Source organism: Cnephaeus nilssonii, assembly GCF_951640355.1.
Source record: "Cnephaeus nilssonii genome assembly, chromosome: 4".
Lineage (NCBI taxonomy): Eukaryota > Metazoa > Chordata > Mammalia > Chiroptera > Vespertilionidae > Cnephaeus > Cnephaeus nilssonii.
The window spans coordinates 15099116-15123445 of NC_137075.1; the positions used below are offsets into that span (position 1 = coordinate 15099116).

The 24330-nt window shown below is 39.0% G+C and overlaps 1 protein-coding gene across 2 annotated transcripts in view; it reads right to left on the reverse strand.

The window, feature by feature from the left end:
• Window positions 1-431: 431 nt before the first annotated feature.
• The window catches only part of MPP7 (MAGUK p55 scaffold protein 7), a 351927-nt gene continuing 328028 nt past the window's right edge, over window positions 432-24330 (reverse strand). For both annotated transcript variants that reach the window (XM_079768452.1, XM_079768451.1), the window contains 5 exons: window positions 23753-23833; window positions 7993-8086; window positions 6366-6474; window positions 4885-5028; window positions 432-3363 (listed from right to left, as the gene is read on the reverse strand). In XM_079768452.1, coding sequence (XP_079624578.1) covers window positions 3184-3363; window positions 4885-5028; window positions 6366-6474; window positions 7993-8086; window positions 23753-23833 — 608 coding nt within the window. In that variant the 3' untranslated portion in view covers window positions 432-3183. The remainder of the gene's footprint in view (window positions 3364-4884; window positions 5029-6365; window positions 6475-7992; window positions 8087-23752; window positions 23834-24330) is intronic.

Below are 24330 nucleotides of genomic sequence, written 5' to 3' on the forward strand. Positions count from 1 at the left end.
TGCACAGCAGGATAAGTTTAGCTTTTTGCCTATAAGGAAGAGAGGGGGAGGGGTACTAGTATTACCACCATGGCAGCCTGGATAGAGCATCCCACTGCATTTCTCCACAGCACTGTAAGGGCAAGACTAGTGAATTCCATCTCTCAAAAAGCTTGGTGAACCCAACAAAAAGTTTGAAACAAATATGAAATTTAATTTTAGACACAGCAAGTTCAAATAAATCACTAGATATCAATAAAGAACAGAATTTGTTCTACCATTGGAAACAGTGTAATCTCCAAGTGAAAAAACAATTTTCAAGAAAGCAGACACATAATTTGAAGATACTTTATTAAGATCAAAGGTTTTCCATTACATTTACTTATAAATTTTTACTAGTCAAAAAGAAAATAAATAATAAAAATCTATCTTCAGGAATCTTTTAACAACATAGTTTTGTAAATCTGAGAAGTTTCCACGTTCGTCAATTTTAAATTATTATCATTTAGATATATACACATAATACCAGGGATGTCAGCCTTAAAGAATCAAAAACATCTATATTGGTGGGTAAAATAATGGTAAAATATTATATTTCAATTCCACCCTTTTATTTTTAACTGACTCTCATTTGTTAATCATGGGCATATACAAATTTCTTCTTGCTCTTGGATTAAATATATGGATTTAAAAAACATTTCTCTTCTCTCAAATAGTGGCTGACACACTGTCTTGGGAGCAGGTTACTTAAAGAACTAGTACAGTGAGGTGCACAGCCCATCGCTTCCTTGCTGGAGGGGTTTGGGGTGCAGACAGTACAGAATCAAGAGCCTTTGTGACAGTTATCAACCAGCCCTTGGAGCTGGCACTGCCTTGTTAAATTGTAACCATATCCTTTGTAAGCACCAAGTGGCCATGCAAACTCACCTGCCAGACCATGTACACTACCTGATAAAAGATTTCTCAAAGTACCCCCCTTTACACTATTTTCAAAATATTATTTAGCTCTAGTCTAAAAAGGGAGAAAGGTTTGGACAGTTACATTTTTATAACACCTCCAGTACCCAGAAGAAAAAGGATTCAGTCTCCACCATCTTACACTATCTCTACCCCCACAGTAAAGAACTGAGGCAGTTATCTGTAAATAAAAAAAAAAAATCCATGTATATATTTCAGAAAAAAAAATTGAATTGCCAAATTATTTATATAATTGCCTAAATTATCATATATTTCCCATTACTCTTTGTATAGGATATTTTCATCAATAGTCAAACCATTTAAGTAAGACTTGACCAGAATTTTAAGTATGGCTTTAGGATTGGATTTGGCAATCCCTCCCTCTCTTTTTAAAAAACATATTGCTTACTATTTAGTTAATAAACATAGAAATCATTGTTTGGATTATGTTGTTAAGTGATACTTAGTCTGATTATCTAAATATGTTGGTGTGTGTGTCAGGATCATTACAGTACTTTTTATCTCTGTTTCTAAAATGAAATCTGACATGTCTGAAGGAAATCCAGTGGATAATGCTACCAAATGTCCAGTGCACATATAACACGCTAGTGGGTCTATCTGTGTACAAATAAAGGTCAAATATTTACATGGAATGCTGACCCTGACTTATAAAACTACTATTTTAAGTTATGCCATCTATACATATAATTTATTTTATGAATAGCCCCATTTAATAATTAAAAAATATGCCTCAGATAGTTCACAAATATATAAAATTTTACTGCATTCTATTTTTTTTTAAACATGACATCTAAATTCTCTTTTATAAATCAACAAAAACCTTTCTTTTTTTCTGGTTGAAAGTCACAGATGCAAAGATTTTTTGATTGGCAGGATCTGACTGCATGCAAGAATGACAGGATATATTCTAATATAACTTATGAACATTTCTACTATTTTGAGCTATATAATTTATTTGCTGGAGATCAGTAGTATAAAAGAAAAATAAGAGGTTCCATCTAAAAATTTATAACAGCCTTTCTTAAACTTCTTAAAAATGGCAAGATTAGGGTGGTATCTGGCCAGTGTTAAGAATTATTTTGATGAAGAAATAAGTTAACAATACATGACAAGTTTTCTGAAGTACATCTTCATACAATTTAAATATATGGTGATAAACTGTGCATATTTAACATTTTTGTCTTTAACTGTATCTTCTTTAACTATACCAGAAACATGTCAAACCCCTGCTTTTAGAATAGGAATCACATTCTTATAATTTATTGGGAACATCTAAAGCCAATTAGAAAAACAAAACACTTTTTGGTGACTCTAGAAATGTTACCTAAGGATATACAAATAAAAATGTCCTTTTGTAATCATTTCTTGCACCAAGATATAAACATTTTAAGATCAATTCTATAAGGAAAATTTTTAGATTACATATATAATAAATTTTAACCCTATCTTCCCTTATTAAATATGTATTGAGTACAGATATGTACTCATAAGTCCTCTTAAGCTATAACAAGAAGGCCACTAAGACAGGTTTTCAGTAACTCTTTTAAGAATGATTTTTAAATGCACACACTGGTCCTCGAATAATGTCGTCTTGTTCAACGTAAGTTTCATTATAACATTGATGAGATGCCATAGGAATTTAACTCCTGCTTATATCAATTAGTTTATGGTAAAATTGGTTTCCTTATAGGTCATTAAATACCCACTATCAATGATGTTAAGTGAGGACTTACTGTACTGCATATCCATAAGAAAAAGCTTGCACTTTTAGAATACAAAGAGGACTCCTATGATGATCTATCCAAAACCCAGCAAAGCTGTTGTGTCCGCCTGGAGCTGCTCAAGGCTGCTAAGTTAATTCTTTGCAAGTGCTAATGAGCAGACTTGATGGCAGTGACCATATTTGAGACCAGCTGATCTCTAATATTTATTCTCTAGTTATGTGTCTCTAAAAAGGTCAACCTCATCTTAGAGACAGAGCTATATATAAAGACAGACAGAAAGTTCAAAACTGCTCAGAATACAGTACTGAAATTTCAATTTTGGATCTTATATTCAAACATTGTGTTTGAAATAAGGCTATAAAAAGATACAAACAAAACCAACATTCAATTTTAACCAAGATTGCACGTCTATGACCGTAATATAGATTTTTTAAAAATACCCTACCACCAAAATGGTAACTGATCTAATCATTACTCTACAATCAATGGATATTTCCCTTAGTTATGAATGTAACCAGCTCACTGGGACCCAATGAGTCTCTGTCTCCAATTTGTCAAAGGTTGTTTTCAGTTCTTTGAATGCCATGGTGAGATCATCATTAACTATAATTTTGTCAAAGAGATGACCATACTGACTTTCCATTATCTGTGCTGATTTAATCATTTCTTGAAAGTCTTCCTCCTACAAAAGGAAGTATTTTTTTTTTAAAGTGGTTAACCAGACAATTACATCACTTCACATCAATGCAAACATTCCACCACTGGCTTATCTAATGCTGTTTTGTGTCCATTCTCTCACCTCAGCCAGAAATGAAAATTACCCTTTCTAATTAGAAGTTCTTCAGAAGTCATAATTCCTAATATTGCTTCTCTGATTTGCTTGTACCTAAACTGATCTGACAAGAGTCAAAACTTCTGTCTTACCTGAAGTTCAGGATAATCAGTCACTAACTTATTATAGGGATATCTCAGTGTCAAAATAGTTATGAGGGAGGGATGGGAAGAATCATTTACTCTGATGCTGCATTATTTATGCTTATTCATCACAAAGAATTTAGAGCATAAACTAGTTTTTCAGAGTTGGATACATTTATAAAATAATAGTTACCAAGTCCTTCCTGTGCTTCATTGGAAGTGGGTCAGAGGCCCATCATACTCACATTTTTGAGCCAGGAAATATCTTAGTTAATTATGTAACTCAAGATTATATATAATCATATACTTAAATGTGCGCTAAATCCTAGGACTATGCTATCATTTATTATCTCCACTGAGAAACGTTTAAGTTTATAAATAGTACAATAACTCTTTACACAGCAACATACAAATTTCAAGTCCACATTTCAATGTCACAGAATATTTCACAACAGAAAATTTAATTTTAGTGTTAATCTAGAGACCTCAGTAATATCATACGATGATACTTATTCAGCATGGATATGTATTGCCAGTACTTTGTAAAAAGATACTTATCAAATACTGGGAATCAAAAGTATAATCTGTATTTTTTAACCACAATTTATAGTGTACAACTTAATATAGACTAAAGTTAAAAATGAGGGAGGGGGAAGTTAAGAGAGAGAGGGGAAAAAAGCTCTTAACATTTAAGTTCTTTGCTCTTTACTTTTTATCCTAAGGTAGAATACATTATCTTAAAGATAGAAACAAAAAACAAGGAAATGAAAGGCCTTGCCAGAAATCATTGTAGTCATTAACATACCACAGTTGCCATTTGTAATAACATTCATAGGAAATACAAATATTGAATAATTACATGAGTCTACTATGCCCAAAATGATGCTTTTTCCTTTATTATGCTAAATATGCAAGAAGACAAAAAAGGCAAATTATTAAAATTTTCATCTAGATTATTAATAATTAATAGTAATTCAGTTTGGTATTTTTCCCCTTAAAAATAAGAGTAGTCTGGAAACCAACTGGTCTAACTTTTATATAAATGGCCTACAAAAATTTTATAAGTATGCCAAATAGTTTTGAGTCAACTTAATATGAAGATCTATTCATGGAAACACAAAAAGCAATTACAGTACAATCACTCAAAATGTCCGTACTTAAATACAATTCTATATTGTAGATTTTTGGATCATACTTCATCTATTATAGTTTTCCTAAGATAGTCGCTACTGCGTATGTGATTTTAACTACTGCTTATGTATTTTCACTAAAGCGTCATCATACTTACTGTAAAAGGCTTCGCAGTACCCTGGTCATCTCTACTTGAAATAATCTTTGCATTTTTTCTTGTCTCCCTCAAACGCTCTATCGATGGAGGCTTTATAAATATCACATAGGGCTTAAATTCTAGTGTCCTTAAATGCTTCACTGTCTGCAAGGAAGAAAAGGTTGTTTGTATATTTCTCCATAATGTCATGAGCAATTTTTACAATAAAACAACATTTTCTAAGGAGAAAATTTCTTAAAATTATTTCCTAGTCAAGGTCAGTCGATCTTTCAATATATTATTCAATCAGTTGTTGACAATTAAATGTAATAAATCCCCCTGTAAAGATGATGAAGCATGTAACTTGCCTTCAAAAATGTTTTGAAATATGCCCTAATTAACACTGAACTGAAGCGGCTAGAAATACCATAAAACTGATTTTTAAATCAAGTCCCCTATGGCTTGGATAACGTTCTGTACACAAAAGTCTTCAGCCATCCCATTTGAGTCTCTTCCTGACTTCAGGGATGGGTTCTCCTCTTTCCTTCTACTCTTCAAAGTGACCCAAAAGGGCAAGCCTCCTGCTTTCCATGAAGCTTGTCAACACTCCTCCAGCAAATATTTTGTTATTTACACTCTAAGTGACAGGGGACAGACGGGCTGGTGAGGCCCTGAGAATGTAGAGTTTAAACCACACCAAGGGAGTTGGGAACACCTAGTCCCAGGACACCAGCAGGGAGGTTCTGCTCAAGCAAGAGTGTGTTCCATGCATCGCTGGTGCCTGAGTCAGCCGCCCTACTGACTCCTGATTGAGTTGCAAAGGCCTTCTCCAGGCCATCCTGGCTGGCCCTTGGAGGCTTTACACCTGGGGTGCAGTCATCCCTGAAGCGAGAATCTGGCCCCTGGTGATGAGGAAAACGCTGTGGGTTAGGTTTCTGCTGGAGGCTATATGGTGTGACAATTGAATGGCTTCATCCACTGGCACCCTCAGTCCACAGTGTTCATGCGATTTCCCAGGGTGCCAGGCAGAGACGTGCCTGACAGCTGCAATAGGGCCTCATGCCATGGAGTTCCTGTGAAATGCCCCACAGCTCTGGTTATACACAAACCCCAAATCTAGGGGATATACAGAACCTACGACCAAAATGGCCATTGTTAAAATTATAAATATTTATGATAACATATAAGAATACATATAATGCAACATTTTTTAAAAAATACAAAATATGGAAAAGAAAATCTAAGAGACTTGGCAAAAACTGAATATAAACAAGACTTGCAAACAGATCTGGAGGCTTTTCTTACTCCTCTAACAATAATATGGGCTTTCAGTTCACCAAAAATTCCTCAAATTATTTTGAAATGCTTTTGTCATCTTAGCAAAGCCACATATATGCCCAAAGTGAGTAGACTTCAGATTCACCCTTGTAGTGAGATGTTCGCATCAAGCACAGTAGATTACATGGGCTGGAAGGGTAGTGAATAGTTCACTGTTTACTTACATGAGGTTGAACATCCAACAAGCAAACTTTGTTTTTAGCTAGGACAGACCGAACTGAGTCTATACTTGTGCCATAGTAGTTGTTTTTATATTCACCATATTCAATAAACCTGTAGAAAATTAGAAATGCATCAGAATCATTTATGAATTCAATATGTATATATAGGTAGCAAGACATAATTCATATATGTAAAAGATATACTTGCTGAACATGAAAAATTTTTACTGTGTTTAATAAAATAAATAGAGCCAAGTACTCCGGAATGTCAATTTAAAAAATCTTTTATTTTACATTTTTCAAATCAGTAACACTTGCTTGTATTACACTTAAGCAGACAAAAAGTATTTTAGTCCAGCAGTACAACTAATGTTTTCCATCACCTCTTTTTCAGAACTAATGCAATGCAATAAAACAGTGAATAAGCCAAACAATAGAAACTACTGAAATTTCACTGTGCACTACAGAATAAGCAGCTTTAGAACCAGAGGAGGAACTGGTTGGTGGCTAATGGAACCAGGGCAGCCGATTATGTGCTATAAAAACATAATCGCTGTGCCAAACACAAAAAAAGCATTTTGATGTTTCAATAAAATTCCACACTCCTGTATTAAAACACACATTGCTCTCTCTAGTACCCTAAAGTAATTCAAGCTTAAGCAAATGGAAGACCTGGGGAGAGGGCATGTAGGGCTAGATAGAGGATATGCTACAAGCAAGATGAGTAACATTATTTCAATTTTTTGAAAAGCTAAATATATATATATATATAGAGAGAGAGGTATATATGTAGGAAACTGTGGAACTAGGGATCTATTACATAGCTGTTAGTTTTTAAAATAAAATTGTATCCAAATTATATGTTAAAATTCAAATAGTAGGGGGAAAGGACCATAATAACACTAGAGCAAGCTTCCCTCATTATTCAAAACAATTCCTATATATTTATCTTACCAGAAACATAGCAACTCTAGCCTATTAAAAAATTACAACTGAAGATTGCTAATAAGTACTAACTAAATTACCATCTTTTAATTGGTTTCAAATATTATAAAAATTAAAATATATTTCAAATGGAAGGGAACCCTCAATTGTCCAAAACTGGATATATAGGGACATACTGAAAAACAGTCACACAACCCAGCCGGTGTGGCTCAGTGGGTGAGCATTGACCTAGGAACTAAGGTTACTGGTTCAATTCCTGGTCAGGGCACATGCCTGGGTTGCAGGTTCCATCCCCAGCAGGGGGCATGCAGGAGGCAGCTGATCGATGTTTCTCTCTCTCATCGATGTTCCTATCTCTCTATCCCTCCCCCTATCTTTCTCTCTAAAAAAATCAATAAAGCCCTAGCTGGTTTGGCTCAGTGGATAACGCTTCGGCCTGTGGACTGAAGGGTCCCAGGTTTGATTCCAGTCAATGGCACATGCTTGGGTTGCAGGCTCGATCCCCAGTAGGGGGCGTGCAAGAGGCAGCCAATCAATGATTCTCTCTCATCATTGATGTTTCTATCTCTCTCTCCCTCTCCCTTCCTCCCTGAAATCAATAAAAAAATTAAAAATAATAAAAAATCAATAAAATCATATTTTTTAAAAAACAAGTAACACAAAACTATAAAAAATGTCCACTTACTTGTTATTTTGCACATCTGTCTCAAACAAATGCTTGGAAATGAAAATATATTCAACACCATCACTCTCCTGGCTTCTTCTTGCTCTGGTGGTATCTGTGATTTAATTAAGAAGAGTTTAGAAAAGTCTACATCAGCCACCCTAAAGAAAATACTAAAAAAGAAACCATCCTGTATTTAATTAAAGTCATTTACTTAAATAAGATTGAAACCTTATCAAAAAGCAAATTAGTTAATAAACTATAGTAAAATGCCACTAATTTATATTTTCCACTAATATTAAAATTATATTGATTTGAAGGTGGATTCAAAATTAAATTGTATTATGCCTGTACTATTATTCATTATTTTGAAGGTACTCCTATGTTGATTAAATAAAAATGCTATTTCCACCCTTGAGAAATAATTCTTGCAAATAATATACTTATTATTGTTATTTACTGGTCTTTATTTATTGAAGAAAATCTAATGCCCATTAGGTTATAAGATAAACTCTGAAATTATTTTACTATATTTCACACCCAGTACATAGTATATATCATCGTTTTATTTTACTAACTGAATGAAGCCATAGACTTCAATGTGCTATTCATTCCTCCTTTGCAAAACTAAAAACATCTTCTTGGAATACTACTGAACTTCCAAACTTTCAATAACTTTGGTTAAAATATTTTCTACTTAATTATAATGGAGTAGGAAAATACAGGATTAACTTGAAACAAAAAAACCTGAGAAGTTGCAGTGCTGACAAGGCAAGTGGAAAACAGACTACTGAAACATTCCTGCTGATTACAACTAAAAACTGGACCCAAAACAACTATGTGAATACTCTAAAAATAAATACAGCAGGTAGATTGTGAAGGAGAGTCAACCTGCCTGGGGAAGAATTTAACCATTATTTCTTCTTCTTTTTTGAAATATTTATCTTTATTGTTGAAAGTATTCCAGATGTTCCCCCTTTCTTACTCCATTGACCCCCTCCACACCGTTCCTGCTCCACCCCCAGGCCTTCACTGCACTATTATCTATGTCCATGGGTTATGCATAAAAGTTGTTTGGTTAATCTCTTTCCACCCCTCTCCCCTTCCCTCTGAAATTCCATAGTCTGTTCCATGCTTCCATGTGTCTGGATCCATTTTGTTCATCAGTTTATTTTGTTCTTTAGATTCCACATAAAAGTGAGATCATGTGATACTTGTCTTTCTCTGCCTGGCTTATTTTGCTTAGTATAATACTCTCCAGGTACTTCCATGCTATCTCAAAGGGTAAGAGATCCTTCTTTTTTTACAGCTGCATAGTGTTCCATTGTGTAAATGTATCTCAGCTTTTTTATCCACTCATCTACTGGTGGGCATCTGGACTCTTTCCAGATCTTAACGATTGTAAATGACACTGCTAGAACATAGGGGTGCATATGTTCTTTCGAAATAGTGTTTTGGGTTTCTTCAGATATATAACTAGAAGTGGGATTGTTGGGTCAAAAGGCAGTTCCATTTTTATATTTTTGAGGAAACTCCACAAACTGTAGCTGAATTCCCACCAGCATTGTACTAGGGCTCCCTTTTCTCCACATCCTTGCCAACACTTGTCATTTGTTGGTTTGTTGATGGTAGCCATTCTAGCAGGTGTGAGGTGATACCTCATTGTAGTTTTAATTTGCATCTCTCTGATGATTAATGATGTTGAGCATCTTTTCATGTCTCTTGGCCATTGGTATGTCCTCTTTGGAGAAGTGTCTATTCAGGTCCTTTGCTCATTTTTTAACTGAATTTTCTGTCTTCCTTTTATTAAGTTTTATGAGTATTTTATATATTTTGAAAATTAACCCCTTATCTGATATATCATTGGCAAATATATTCTCCCATACAATGGGCTCCCTTTTTATTTTGTTGATGGTTTCTTTGCTGTGCAGAGCTTTTTAGTTTGATGTAATCCCATTTGTTTACTTTTTCCTTTGTTTCTCTTGCCCTCGGTGATGTATCAATGAAAATTCTGCTACGTGAGATGTCTAAACTTTTGCTGCCTATTTTTATGGGTTTACAACTTAAGTCTCTTATCCATTTTGAGTTTATTCTTGTATATGGTATTAGTTAGTGGTCTAGTTTCACTTTTTTGCATGTATCCATCCAATTTTCCCAACACCATTTATTGAAGAGACTGTCTTGACTTCATTGTATGCTCTTCCTTCTTTATCAAGTATTAATTGACCATAATAGCTTGGGTCGATTTCTGGGTTCTCTGTTCTGTTCCATTGATCTATATACATGCTCTTGTGCCAGTTCCAGGCAGTTTGATTACAATGGATTTGTAGTATTATTTGATATTTGATTTTGTGATCCCTTCTACTTTGTTCTTCTTTCTTTTTGGTTCCATATAAATTACTGAAGTATTTGTTCTGTATCTGTGAAATATGCCATTGGTATTTTAATAGAGATTGCATTGAATCTATAGATTGCTTTGGATAGTATGGACATTTTAATGAGGCTAGTATTTCCAATACATGAACATGGTATATGCTTTCCACTTGTTTGTATCTTCTTCTATTTATTTTTCTAACGTCCTGCATTTTTCCAAGTATAGGTCTTCTACGCCTTGGTTAAATTTATTTCTAGGTGACATAGATTTTTTGTTGCGATGGTAAATGGGATTGTTTTTTTTTTAGTTTCTCTTTTTGAGATTTCATTATTAGTGTATAAAGATTGCATTGATTTCTGGATGTTAATTTTGTGTTCCTGCTACTTTGAATTCATTTGTTAAATCTCATAGATTTTTGGTGGACTAGTTAGGGTTTCCTATGTACAATATCATGTCATCTGCGAATAATGATAGTTTCACTTCCTCCTTTCCAATTTGGATGCCATTTATTTTTCCTTCTTGTCTGATCGCTGTGGCTAAGACTTCTAGTACTATGTTGAATAAGAGTGGTGAAAGCAGGCATTCCTGTCTTGTTCCTGTTCTTAGGGGAAACGCTTTTAGTTTTTGCCCATACAGTATGATGTTGCCTGTAGGTTTGTCATATATGGCCTTTATCATGTTGAGTTATGATCCTTCTATTCCCACTTTGCTGAAAGTTTTTATCAAAAATGGTTGCTGGATTCTATAAAATGCTTTTTCTGCATCTATTGATATGATTATATGTTTTTTAACTTTCATGTTGTTTATGTAACGTATCACATTTATTGATTTGCGAATGAGTAGAACTCCTCACCTACTTCACTCCTCACCTACTTCCTAACAAAAAAATCAACAAGGAAACAGTGACCCTAAATGTCATACTAGATCAGACAGATTTAATTGACATTTACAGAGCATTTCACTTCAAAGCTACAGAATATACATTCTTGTCAAGTGTACATAGGATATTTTCAAAGATAGACCACATGTTAGGACACAAAATAAGTCTTTACAACTTCAAGAAGAATGAAATCGTATCAAGCATCTTCTCAGATCACAATGCCATAAAGCTAGAAATCAACTACAATAAAAACACTCAAGCCCAGCCATGGTGGCTCATTGGTTGAGTATTGACCTATGAACCAGGAGGTCATGGTTCATTCCTGATAAGGGCTCATGCTTGGGTTGCAGGCTCGATCCCCAGTGTGGGGCATGCAGGAGGCAGCCAATCAATGATTCTTTCTCATCATTAATGTTTCTATCTCTCTCTCCCTCTCCCTTCCTCTCTGAAATCAAAATATATTTTAAAAAATACTCAAAAACATTCAAACACATGGAGGCTAAATAGTATGTTATTAAACAACTAGAGGCTCGAGGCACGAATTTGTGCCTGGGTGGGGTCCCCTGGCCTGGCCAGTGATTGGGGCTGATCAGGGCTGTGGGAGGTTGCCCAGGTAAGGGGCCAAAAGAGGTTGGCTGGCCGGGGGGAGGGGCTGCGGGGACGTTGGCCAGGCAGAGGGAAAGGCTGCAAGAGGTTGGCTGGCCAGGGACAGGGGCTGCGGGAGGTTGGCCAGCCAGGGTGGAGGGGCCATGGGAAGTTGGCGAGCCAGCCTGGGAGAGGGGCCATGGGAGGTGGGCTGGCTTGGGGGAGGGGCTGCAGGAGGTTGGCAGGCCTGATCAGGATGGCCCGGCCAGCCATGGGGGAGGACGGGCTGCGGGAGGTTGGCTGTTGGAATGCACTGACCACCAGGGGGCAGCTTCTGCGTGCATCTGTCCCCTGGTGGTCAGTGCGCATTATAGCGACTGGTCGTTTGGTTGCTTAGGCTTCCTAATATATAAAAACTCAGGGGCCATCACAACTAAAACAACCGGATGGATGACCGAACAGCAGACTGCGTGTGGCGACCAGGGCAGCAGGGGGTTAGTGAGGGATGACCAAGCGACTGAACAGCAGGCTGCATGGGGTGACCAGGCCGGCAGGGGGGCAGTTGAGGGAAACCAGGCTGGCAGGGGGGCAGCTGGGGGTGACCAGGCTGGCAGGGGGGGCAGTGAGGGGCGACCAGGCAGGCAGGGGGGACAGTTAGGGGTGACCAGGCTGGCAGAGAGAGGCAGTTGGGGGAGACCAGGCCAGCAGGGGGGCAGTAAAGGGCAACCAGGCCAGCAAGGGGGGGGCAGTTGGGTGTGACCAGGCTGGCAGGGGGGGCAGTTGGGGGCAATAAGGCCCACAGGGGGGACAGTAAGGGGCAACCGGGCTGATGGGGGGCATTTAGGGGTGACCAGGTCAGCAGAGGGGTGCAGTTGGGGGCAACCAGGCCGGTGGGGGGGGGGGAAGTTGGGGGTGACCAGGCTGGTGGGGGAGCAGTTAGGGGTGATTAGGCAGGCAGGCAGGTGAGCAGTTAGGAGCCAGTGGTCCCAGATTGTGAGAGGGATCCCAGATTGGAGAGGGTGCAAGCTGGGCTGAGGGGACCCCCCCCCGTGAATGAATTTCATGCACCAGGCCTCTAGTATCCTATCTAATAATAGACAAATATGCAAATTGACCATACATCCGACACACCCACAAGCCACACCCACAAACCACGCCCACCATCCAATCAGAGCGAGTATGCAAATTAACCCAAACCAAGATGGCTACAGCCACAGAGAGCAAGGTTTCCTAGGTAACAGAGGAAGCCAAGCTTTCTGCCTGCCCTTGCATGGCCTAAGCCTCCACTCAAGCTACAAAGTTTCAATTATAGAAGGTAAACAAATTCAAACAAATGGTGGCAGAATGGAGCTTGAGAGAGCAGGCCAGGGTTGCCGCCAGCAACAGGGGAAGCAAAGCTTTCCGCACACCCTGGCTGGGCCCACCCACTTAAGGCAACAAAGTTTCAATTATAACCCCAACACAAATGGCTACCGGCCTCGGAGGGAGCCCCAGGCTTGGCTCCGCTCCAGGCTACAAAGTTTCAATTGTAGAAGGAAAATAAATTCCAGATACCAGGGCCTCTGCTTGCATTGCCAGGGCCTCCTCTTGCGTTGCAAACCACCACAGGCCCCTCGCTCAGGCCGCCTCACACCCCAAGGGAACCCCCACCTAATCCGGGACGCCCTTCAGGGCAAACCACCTGGCCCCCACCCGTGCACCAGGCCTCTATCCTATCTAATAAAAGAGTAATATTCAGATTGACCATCACTCCAACACACAATATGGCTGCCCCCATGTGGTCAAAGATCCTGCCCCCATGTGGACACAAGATGGCCACCACAAGATGGCCAGCAGGAGAGGGCAGTTGGGAGGCACCTGGCCTGCAAGGGAGGGCAGTTGAGAAGGACCAGGCCTGCAAGGGAGGGCAGTTGGAGGTGATCAACCCTGCAGGAGAGGACAGTTAGGGGTGACCAGGCCGGCAGAGAAGGGAAGTTGGGGGCAAACAGGCTGGCAGCAGAGTGGTTAGGGGGTGATCAGACTGGCAGGCAGAAGCGGTTAGGGGCAATCAGGAAGGCAGGCAGGCAAGCAGTTGGGAGCCAGCGGTCCTGGATTGTGAGAGGGATGTCCGACTGCCCGTTTAGGCCCGATCCCACTGGTATCAGGCCTAAACGGGCAGTCAGACATCTCTCAAGGGGTCCCAGATTGGAGAGGGTACAGGCTGGGCTGAGGGACAACCCCCCTCCGTGCACGAATTTCGTGCACCGGGCCTCTAGTATATATATAAAATGAATGAGTTACCAATGAGATCAAGGAAGAAATTAAAAACTTCCTGTAAACAAATGAAAATGAATACACAACCACCCAAAATGTGTAAGACACAGCAAAAACAGTCTCAAGAGGGAAGTTCATAGCACTACAGGCCTACCTCAAGAAACAAGAAAAATCTCTAATAAACTATCTCACCCTACAACTAAAAGAATTAGAAAGAAAATAAGAAATGCCTAGAGTAATGGGAAAGAAGAAAATAATAAACACCAGAGTGGAAGTAAATGACATAGAGACTACAGAAACAATACAAAAGATCAATGAAACCAAGAGCTTGTTCTTTGAGAGATAAACAAGATTGATGGACTTCTAGCCAGATTCATCAAGAAACAAAGAGGGAGGACCCCAATAAATAAAATTAAAAACAAGAGGTGAAGTAAAAACTGACACCACAGAAATACAAAAGATTGTAAGGAATTATTACAAACTAGGGGCCTGGTGCATGAATTCGTGCACAGGTGGGGTCAGGCCTGCACCTATGGGGGCCGATCTGGCCTGCACCGATGGGGGCCAATCAGGGGTGGGGCCAGCCAGGGGAGCGGCTGCAGGAGGTTGGCTGGCCAGCTACAGTGTGCATCATAGAGACTGGTTGTTCTGGTCATTCCAGCGTTCTGGTTGCTTGGCTTTTATATGTGTAGACTAGTGGCCCAGTGCATGAAATTCATGCAAGGGGGGGTTTCCCTCATCCCAGCCTGCACCCTCTCCAATCGGACACCACTCTCACAATCTGGGACTGCTGGCTCCTAACAACTCACCTGCCTGCCTGCCTGCCTGCCTGATCGCCCCTAACTGCCTCTGCCTGCCTGCCTAATTGCCCCTAACCCCTCTGCCTGCCTGCCTGAGCACCCCTAACTGCCCTCCCCTGCTGGCCTGATCTCACCCCCAACTGCCCTCCCCTGCTGGCCTGATCTCACCCCCCAACTGCCCTCCCTTGCCGGCCTGATTACCCCTAACCCCCTGCCAGCCTGATCTCACCAACAACTGCCCTCCCCTGCTGGCCTGATTGCCCCTAACTGCCTCTGCCTTGTTCCCACAACCATGGCTTTGTCCAGAAGGATGTCAGATGTCCGGAAGATGGCCAGTTGACTCGGTCTAATAAGCATATTACCCTTTTATTAGCATAGATAGATTATATAAAATAGGGTTGCTTAAATGATGGGGGGGTGCCTTTTTCAGCAGGAGGATATGCTCTTGGTAGACAAAAATACACAATCCCTATATCTGGACTGATAGCCAGCCATATGCACTATACTGCCAAACCGGTCATTAAAAAACTGAACCGCTTTCTTACACCTTATACCAAACAGCTGTTGCCCTTAAAACCCCTCCTCAGCCCCCACCTTAGGTTCTGCCTTCGCAGTTCAACCTGATTAGGTTCTGACTGGTCAGTTTCTATGCCAGTCAGCATCAAAAGCTCCACCTCCTAGGCAGCCATTGGCTCCTCGCAGTTCACCCAGATTTGGTTCTGAATGGTCAGTCAGTGTCAAACGCTCCACCCCCTAGAAAGCCATTGGCTCCTCACAGTACACCAAGATTTGGTTCTGATTGGTCGGTTTCTATGCCAGTCAGCATCTCCGATCCTATCTCTAGGCCTGATCAGAGAGGCTGGGCTGATCAGCAGCCCCATGCGGCTGCTGGTGAGGCCCAGAGAGAAAGAGAGGCAAGGGCTGATCAACAGCTGCCATGGAGGATGTGGATCAGACCCTGCTTCTCTCTTCCGGGCCTCTGACTGCAGAACTGACTTCTGTGGCGCTGACCTAGCACTGACTGTCATGGGTGGCAAATCAGACCCTGCTTCTCTCTCTGGGCCTCTCACCAGTCCTGATCTGCAGCCTGTTCGTCAGTCAGTGCTGGGTCACCACGATGCCTGCAGCACTGACTGCAGGACTGACTTCCAGTGTTCGGTCGTCCGTTCAGTCATTTTGAATATTATGGACCCTGGCTCTTTATATCCTATATAATAAAGAGGTAATATACAAATTGACCATCATGTCCTCACAAGATGGCTGCCTATGACCAGGTCAGCAGGGCGGTTAGTGAGGGACGACCAAACGATTGAACAAGCAGGCTGCATGGGGCAACCATGCTGGTGGGGGGGCGGTCGTGAGGGGTGACTAGGCTGGCAGGGAGGGCATTGAGGGCAACCAGGCCAGCAGGGGGAGCAGTTGGGGGTGACCACACCGGTGGGGGGCAGTTAGGGGTGACCAGGCCAGCAGAGGGGTGCAGTTGGGGGTGATCAAGCTGGCAGGGGGGGGCCAGTTGGGGGCAACCAGGCTGGCAGGAGGGGCAGTAAGTGGTGACTAGGCCAGCAGGGTGGGGCCATTAGGGGTGATCAGGCCAGCAAGGGGGGCAGTTAGGAGTGATCAGTCAGGCAGGCAGCTGAGCGATTAGGAGCCAGTGGTCCAGGATTAGGAGAGAGATGTCTGAAACTGGCAGTCGGACATCCCCCGAGGCGTCCCGGATTGGAGAGGGTGCAGGCTAGGCTGAGGGGACCACCCCGCCCCCCCATGCAAGAATTTCGTGCACCGAGCCTCTAGTATATAGATAACTATAAGCCAACAAATTGGACAACCTGGTTGAAATAGACAAATTCCTAGAAAAATACAATCTTCCAAAACTGAATCAGAAAACTTGAATAGACCAAAAATAACTAATGAAAGTGATACAGTAATAATAATAATAATAATAATAATAATAATAATAAAAACTCCCAGCCAATAAAACTCCTGGACCCTAGCTTCACAGGGGAGTTTTACCATTCAAAGAAAAACTAATACCTATCTTCCTGAAACTATTCCTAAAAAATTCAAGAGAAAAGAAGACTTCCCAGATATTTTTATAATGGCAGCATTATCCTAATTCCAAAACCAGATAAAGATACTACAAAGAAAGAAAATTATCAGCAAATATCCCTGATGAACATGGATGCCAAAATCCTCAATAAAATATTACCAACAGAATCCAGCAATATATTAAAAAGATTATTAACCATGACCAAGTGGGATTTATCCCAGGGATGCAAGCCTGGTACAATATTCTCTAATGTTTGTTTCTTCTTAGTTTTGTCCTCATGGTGGGATCATTCACAGAGCATCATGTCAGAATATATGACTAAGTTCTAACAGAAGCTTTGACTTTTTGGTTAAAAGAACCAGAAGAAAAATGCCCCTGTGAGGTGAAGAGTCTGGAGGGAATCCATGAATGAAGAGATCTGGAAATATTCTAATTCTGAGTATGAACCCACACTAGTCTAAGAATAACTCCTGAGCCATACACATGCAGTTCAGACTCAAACAAGCATAGAAAATTTTTAAGAAGTGAACTGAGATTAGAATACACAAGTATCACCTTAACCTATGAATAACAGAAGTACGGAACATACCCAAACCAATACAGTAAAGGCTTAGAGAACTGAGCTGAGAGTTGAAGTATGCACACAAGTATGAGACTAATCCCTGAACTACAGGTGATAGGGCAGACTCAAACCAACAAAGCAAAATTTAGAAAACTAACGTGACATTTAGACTACAACTCACATAAAAAGATAGAACTTATAGTCTAAACACAAACTGGTTGACTATTTGCTAAAATAAAACATAATGTTCTCCAGAATATTATAACAGGATCTGGAGTTATTGATATAGCACTGAACTCACAATATCCAGAATGCAGTTTAAAATTATTCAACATAAAAATAAACAAGAAAATATGACCAATTCTCAAGGGGAAAGATAACAGATGGCAACCCTGATAGACCCAGAAGTAAGAATTATCAGAGAAAAACTTTAAAGCAATGATTATAATAACTGTGCTTCACTAGGTAAAGAAAACACACCTGAAATAAATTAAAATATGAATTTTAGCAGACTATAAAAAAATGAAAGTTTAGAACTGAAATATACAATATCTTACAGAAACATCATTAGATAGGCTCAGTAGGAGAATGGAGAACACAGAGAAAAGGGCCAGTGAGTGGAAAACATCAATAGTAATTTATAAAATCTGAGCAACAAATAGAAAAAATTGAAATAATATAAATGGAACTTGAGGTACGAATGTGAAAATATTGAGATGTCTAGTTTCATTTTTTTACATGTATCTATCCAATTTTCTCAACACCATTTATTGAAGATACTGACTTGATTCCATTGTATGCTCTTGTCTCCTTTGTCAAATATTAATTGAGCATAATGGCTTGGGTCGATTTCTGGGTTCTCTGTTCTGTTCCATTGATCTACATGCCTGTTCTTGTGCCAGTACCAGGCTGTTTTGGGTATAACTTGGTATAACTTGGTATCTGGAAATGTGATCCCTCCTACTTTGTTCTTGTTTCTCAAGATTACTGTGGCTACTCGGCGTCTTTTTTGGTTCCATCTGAATTTTTGAGGTATTTATTCTAGATCTATGCAGTATGCCATTGGTATTTTAATAGGAATAGCATTAAATCTATAGATTGCTTTGGATAGTATGGGCATTTAATGATGTTAATTTTACCAATCTATGAAGACGGTACTTTCTTCCACTTGTTTATATCCTCCTCTCTCTCTTTAACGTCCTGTAGTTTTCCAAGTACAGGTATTTTACCTCCTTGGTTAAGTTTATTCCTAAGTATCTTAATTTTTTTGGTTGCAATGGTAGATGGGGTTATTTCGTTTCTGTCTCTAAGAGTTCATTATTGATGTATAAAAAATGCCTTCGATTATTGGGTGTTAATTTTGTAACCTGTTACACTGCCAAATTCATTTATTAAATCTAGTAGTGTTTTGGTGGAGTAGTTTGGGTTTTCTATGTACAATATCATGTTATTGGTGAATAATCACAGTTTTACTTCCTCCTTTGCAACTTAACAAAAGGAAGATAAATAATCCAATTAAAAAATGGGCAAAGAACCTAAGTAGACAATTCTCCAAAGTGGACACACAGAAGGCCAAAAGGCATATGAAAAAATGCTCAAAGTCACTAATCATCTGAGAGATGCAAACCAAAACCACAATGAGGTATCGCCTCACACCTGTCATAATGGCTAGCATCAACAAATCAACAAAAAAGTGCTGGCAAGGAAGTGAAGAAAAGGGAACCCTAGTGCACTGCTGGTGGGAATGCAGACTGGTGCAGCAACTGTGGAAAACAGTACGGAGTTTCCTCAACAAAATTAAAATGGAACTGCCTTTAGACCCAGCGATCCCACTTCTGGGAATATATCCTAAGAATCCCTAAACATCAATTCGAAAGAATGTTTGCACTCGTATGTTCATCGCCACGTTATTTATAATAGCCAAGATCTGGAAAGAGTCCAAGTGCCCATCAGTAGATGAGTGGATAAAAATGCTATGGCACATTTATACACTGGAATACTATGTGGCTGTAAAAAAGAAGGAAATCGTACCTTTTGTGACATCATGGATGGACCTGGAAATTGTTATGCTAAGAGAAATAAGCCAGTCAGAGAAAGACAAATACCATATGATCTAAAGTACATGTGGAATCTAGTAAACAAAATAAACTGACGAATAAAATAGAACCAGAGGCATGGATGCCTGGAACAGATTGCCAGCTGTCAGAGGGGAGGGGGATGAGGGACTGGATGAAAGCAGGTGAAGGGATGAGCCAAAGAACATAGATGCGTAACCCATGGACACAGACAACAGAATGGTGATGGCCAGAGGGAAGAGAGGATTGGGGATGGGTGGAGGGGGGCAAATGCAGGAGGGGGTAATCTGCAATAGTGTCAACAATAAAAATTTTTTAAAATGTGAAAAAAAGGGTAACATGTCTACAACCAAAATGTTTATCACGACCAACCAAAATTATCCAGGTCTGATGCAATTTCACTGATTGGAGTAGGGTCATCCTGTGCACCAAAGGGTTGCAGGTCCGATTCCTGGTCAGGGCACATACCTAGGTTGAGAGTTCATTCCCTTGTTGGGGCACATATGGGAGTCAACCTATCAATATTTCTCTCACATAGATGTTTCTCTCTCTCTCTCCCTCCCTCTTTCTCTAAAAATCAATTTAAAAAAACATTTCCTCGGGTGAGGATTAAAGAGAAAAGATTCTCACAAACCCATCAACAGTGAGGAATCCTGAATAAAGGATCTGAAGATTCTTATGAGAAGGGAATTCAAAGGGCAAGATGGGCACAGTAACCACAGTGCCTAGGCCACTACCTCACCAGAGTTCACTGAGTGCCCACTGTGTTCACAGCTTAAGATAAGCATGAAACAAATGAGACAAACTCCCCACTCTTCCCCTACCCCCAACAAGATCCCAGAATAACTGCCACTGTGAGCTAAGAAAAATGTTTCTAAACTGATAAGTTTATAATGTATATTTTTTTAGAAATCTCAACTGAGGTACCCTGAGGACAAAGAAGTATACTTTGAAACCTATGAAAACACTTCAGTGTGATGCATGCCTTCCTGCAAAACCTCAGGAAGAGATTAACAAGTGTGGTTGATTGACAGTGCCTAAATCCAAACTGTCAAGATATGAGAATCCACCAAGTATTTGATATTTACTGCAATACCTTGTGTTAACTACTTTATTTTAATTTTCTTTTGAAAGGTTGGTTATATTAATGGTCAGTTAGATTTGTTGTTGATAACCTCTAGCCTTAAAACAATATTAATGCAGCTTTCTCTGACTGGCTTAAAAACAATCAAACAATATTGATGCAGCATCAAGGATGACATTTCCCACAGAGAAGCAAGCAGGGGCTTGGCCACCACTTTGTTTAAAAGCAACTGTGAATGTTTAATACGGCCTCAAGGACAATTTTAAAAGATCATATAATTTGTTCAACCATTTTGCCCAAGAGAAATAGCATTTAACTGATTTAGCACCCCTTTAAATAGCCTTTTGAAACTGAAATAATTATAGATTCACAAAAAAATTGTAAAAAATGGCACAGAGGTCCTGTGTAACCACCCCTCAGCTTCCTCCAGTGGAGGAAGGCTTTAGTCTTCCGTAACTGTTGTGCATGTCAAGACCAGAAAATCAGCAAACTCCAACTGACTAAACTACCAAGAATCCCTATTTAACATTTAAAAGCCTGACATATGATAGACAGAAAAGTTCTCATGTAAGCTTTGGTGAATTTTCAGATCGAACACACCCAGGTAACCAGCACGCGAACAAGAAGCAGATTGCCAGCACTCCAGAATCACCCTTCCTGTCTGCCCCCCTCAAGATCTCTAACAGCACACAGGAGCACTGCTTTTATTGTTTTTATAAAACAGAGCCATACTGCACATTCTCTTTTATGTCTGCCTTCTTTCACTCAGCATGATGTTGGTGGGGTTCATACATATTATTGCATGTAGTAGCATATTGTTCATTCTCACTGCATTTCAGCATCCCAGGGTGTGAAAATACCATCATTTATTTAACCAATCCACTACTGGTGGGCATTTGGGTAGTTTCCAGTTTTGAGCTTTTATGAATAGTATTTCTAAGAGTATCCAAGTATGCGTCATATGCATTTCTGCTGGGTGTGTAATAGGAGTGGAATTGCTAGGTCACTAGGTATGTGTGTGCTCAGCTTTAGTAAATAGATATGGCCACTTAGTTTTTCCAAGTAGTTGAATTAATTTACACTCCCACCAGCAATGTGTGTTGAGTTCCATTGCTCCACAATTTTTCAGTTTACCCATTCTGGTAAATGAGTTCAACAGCAAACAGAATACTGGTAGAATAACCAAAGCAGTAATTTTTCTCTAAATAATCAAGACTCTATCTAAAGTATTTTATAAAGCAAAACAATCTAAAATTCCAAAACTGCTCTTAAAATAACTTACGTGATTAATCAAATCACCCTGAGTTGATGGTGTGGCTGTATTTGCCAAAGATGTCTGATATTATGAATCACCTGGGATGGTTGCTGTAAGTACAGATTTTCAGACAATCTGTGTGATCTCCTGAAGGAGACCTCTTTGGAAAGACCTTGGAATCTCTTCAGAAGAACCCCTAAGAGATTCTTATTGTGAGGCAGGTATGGAAAACACTGCTATCGGGGAATCTTTTGACATAAACTGTTTTAAATTACTACTTTGGGGATTTCTTTGGAAAGTCCCAGCCTCAGAACCTTTCTGCATGTTGTCAAGTTCTATAGTAACTTTAGAGGCAAATATTTTAATAGTTGAATAAACTGAGGCCAAAGTGCCTTGCCCTAGGTCCTTTAGTAATACCAAAACTATCAGAGGGGGTTATGTTTGATAGACAGCATTATTGATAGTTCCAGTCTTCAAAAGAAACCAGTTTTTCCTACTAACTGGGCTACAAGAAAAGAGAATTTGTAGTTTGAAAGGATTGCACAGTATTATTATATAGGAGGCAGAACATGAAAAGTGATTCAATAAAACCTGGCTTCAAATTTAAGTGCAACTAATGCCTACAGAACTCTGAGTAAGTCAAAGTATCCTTTCTACCCTGTTTTCTTCTCTGTAAAATGGAGATATCAGTTGTCTTTACTGTTGTTGGCAGCACAAAATAAAGACAAAAGAGATGAGTTACAAGTAGGAAATTAATAAAGTCATTGTTTTCCTTTGTAATATTGTTTTCCATTCTCTTTTGTAAATGCTTACCTATAAGCTTCACTAAGGGAATGTTTTGTAAAATTTTCTAATGACCTGTATATTGCAACTCAGCTTTTGTAAGAGAGGTGAATAATTAAAATAAAAAAAGAAAGAAAGAAACTGTTTAATTACACATTTTCCTTTACTTTCATCTCTGTTGATGGAAACTGTCAGTCCTATAACTTATGGCGGAAAATGATTACAAACAATAATTTGGAAAAATGTAGTAACAAGGAATAACTTGAGGTAATAGAAAACTATAATTTTAAAATAAAGTTGAACTCTTCCAAAACTAGAGAACATTGCTACGGGCTATATACAAATGACTTTAAAAAATAGTACTAAAACCACTTGAAGAAAGCCAACATTTCAATTTAGTCTTTTAGATGACTTTCTAACATCAACATATTAAGTAGTCAAATGGCATTTATTCTGATGATCAAAATGCTTCCAGAATCACATTTTATTTGCAAGAATGCCTGTGAAAACAAAACCGCTTTCATAAAAATAGATCTAATTCTATGTACTGAAAAGAAGCTTACCATATTTGGTTTGTATGGCTATGAAAGGCCCATTTAACACTATCTGCCAATTACTACATATAAAAAGTAATTAAGAAGGTTTACATTATAAGAAGCCTCCTTCGGCTCTGTGCGGTTTGGTCCTTCTAATCTTAAAGCCGGGGAAAACTCTGGAAAACATTAGCACTTATTTTAGGAAATAGAATAGCTAGACTTCTATTTAGAAAAAAAACTTGTAAATAATAATTTAATGTCATATGTGTATTAAAATTCATCATAAATATTGAGCATAAGAAAGCTATAATTAACAAAAATTCAGGTCAATGATCTGTATAAATCTGGGGCAAATCCTTCAACTGTTATCTTGTGCCTCAGTTTCCTCCTAAGTCAAAAGTGGGTAATGTCACTACATACTTCATAGGGCTGCTGTGAGTCTAGATGGGAAATGCTTAGAAGAGTGCGTGGTGCCATACATGCTATGTGGGCACTGAGCGGTCGTTACTAGAGCAGTCCTAGTAGCACTGAACAGGACAGAACTTACGGGGCACTGTCACACCATAGTGCTGTGTATCACTGATCAGCAGCTTTCGTTTCAGTTCATTCAAACCTACACCCACAGGACCTGAAAAACAGAATAATATGAATTCATTAATAAACAAAATAGCATGTGAACATTTCTATACTTAACACACATCCATAGGACACAGAACGTGGTTCTTCTCTCCATGCATCCCAAATAAAGAGATTATCTTTAGTTGAGTTGTACATAAGAAAAAGCTAGTTGTTTTGTTGCCATTTCTTTACTTTTAAAATTGTATTCCCCACCTTTCCATTAAAAGATTAGAAATATTTATGTTTTAAATGAAACATACGCAAGAATATCTGAGTATATTACCCAGTAATGATATCCAGAAGAGACTAAAAATAATATGTTCACCTAAAAAAAATGGAATTTTTCAAACTATTACCTACCATCTGGATAGTGATAATTTTAATTTTTAATGTTTTTAGATCTAATTAAATAAAATCTTTAAATCTTAATTTTATTCTAGATGCAAGTACATATAATTCCTCCTTCCAAATTAATATAATGCCCTAACTGTAATAGATGAAATATAA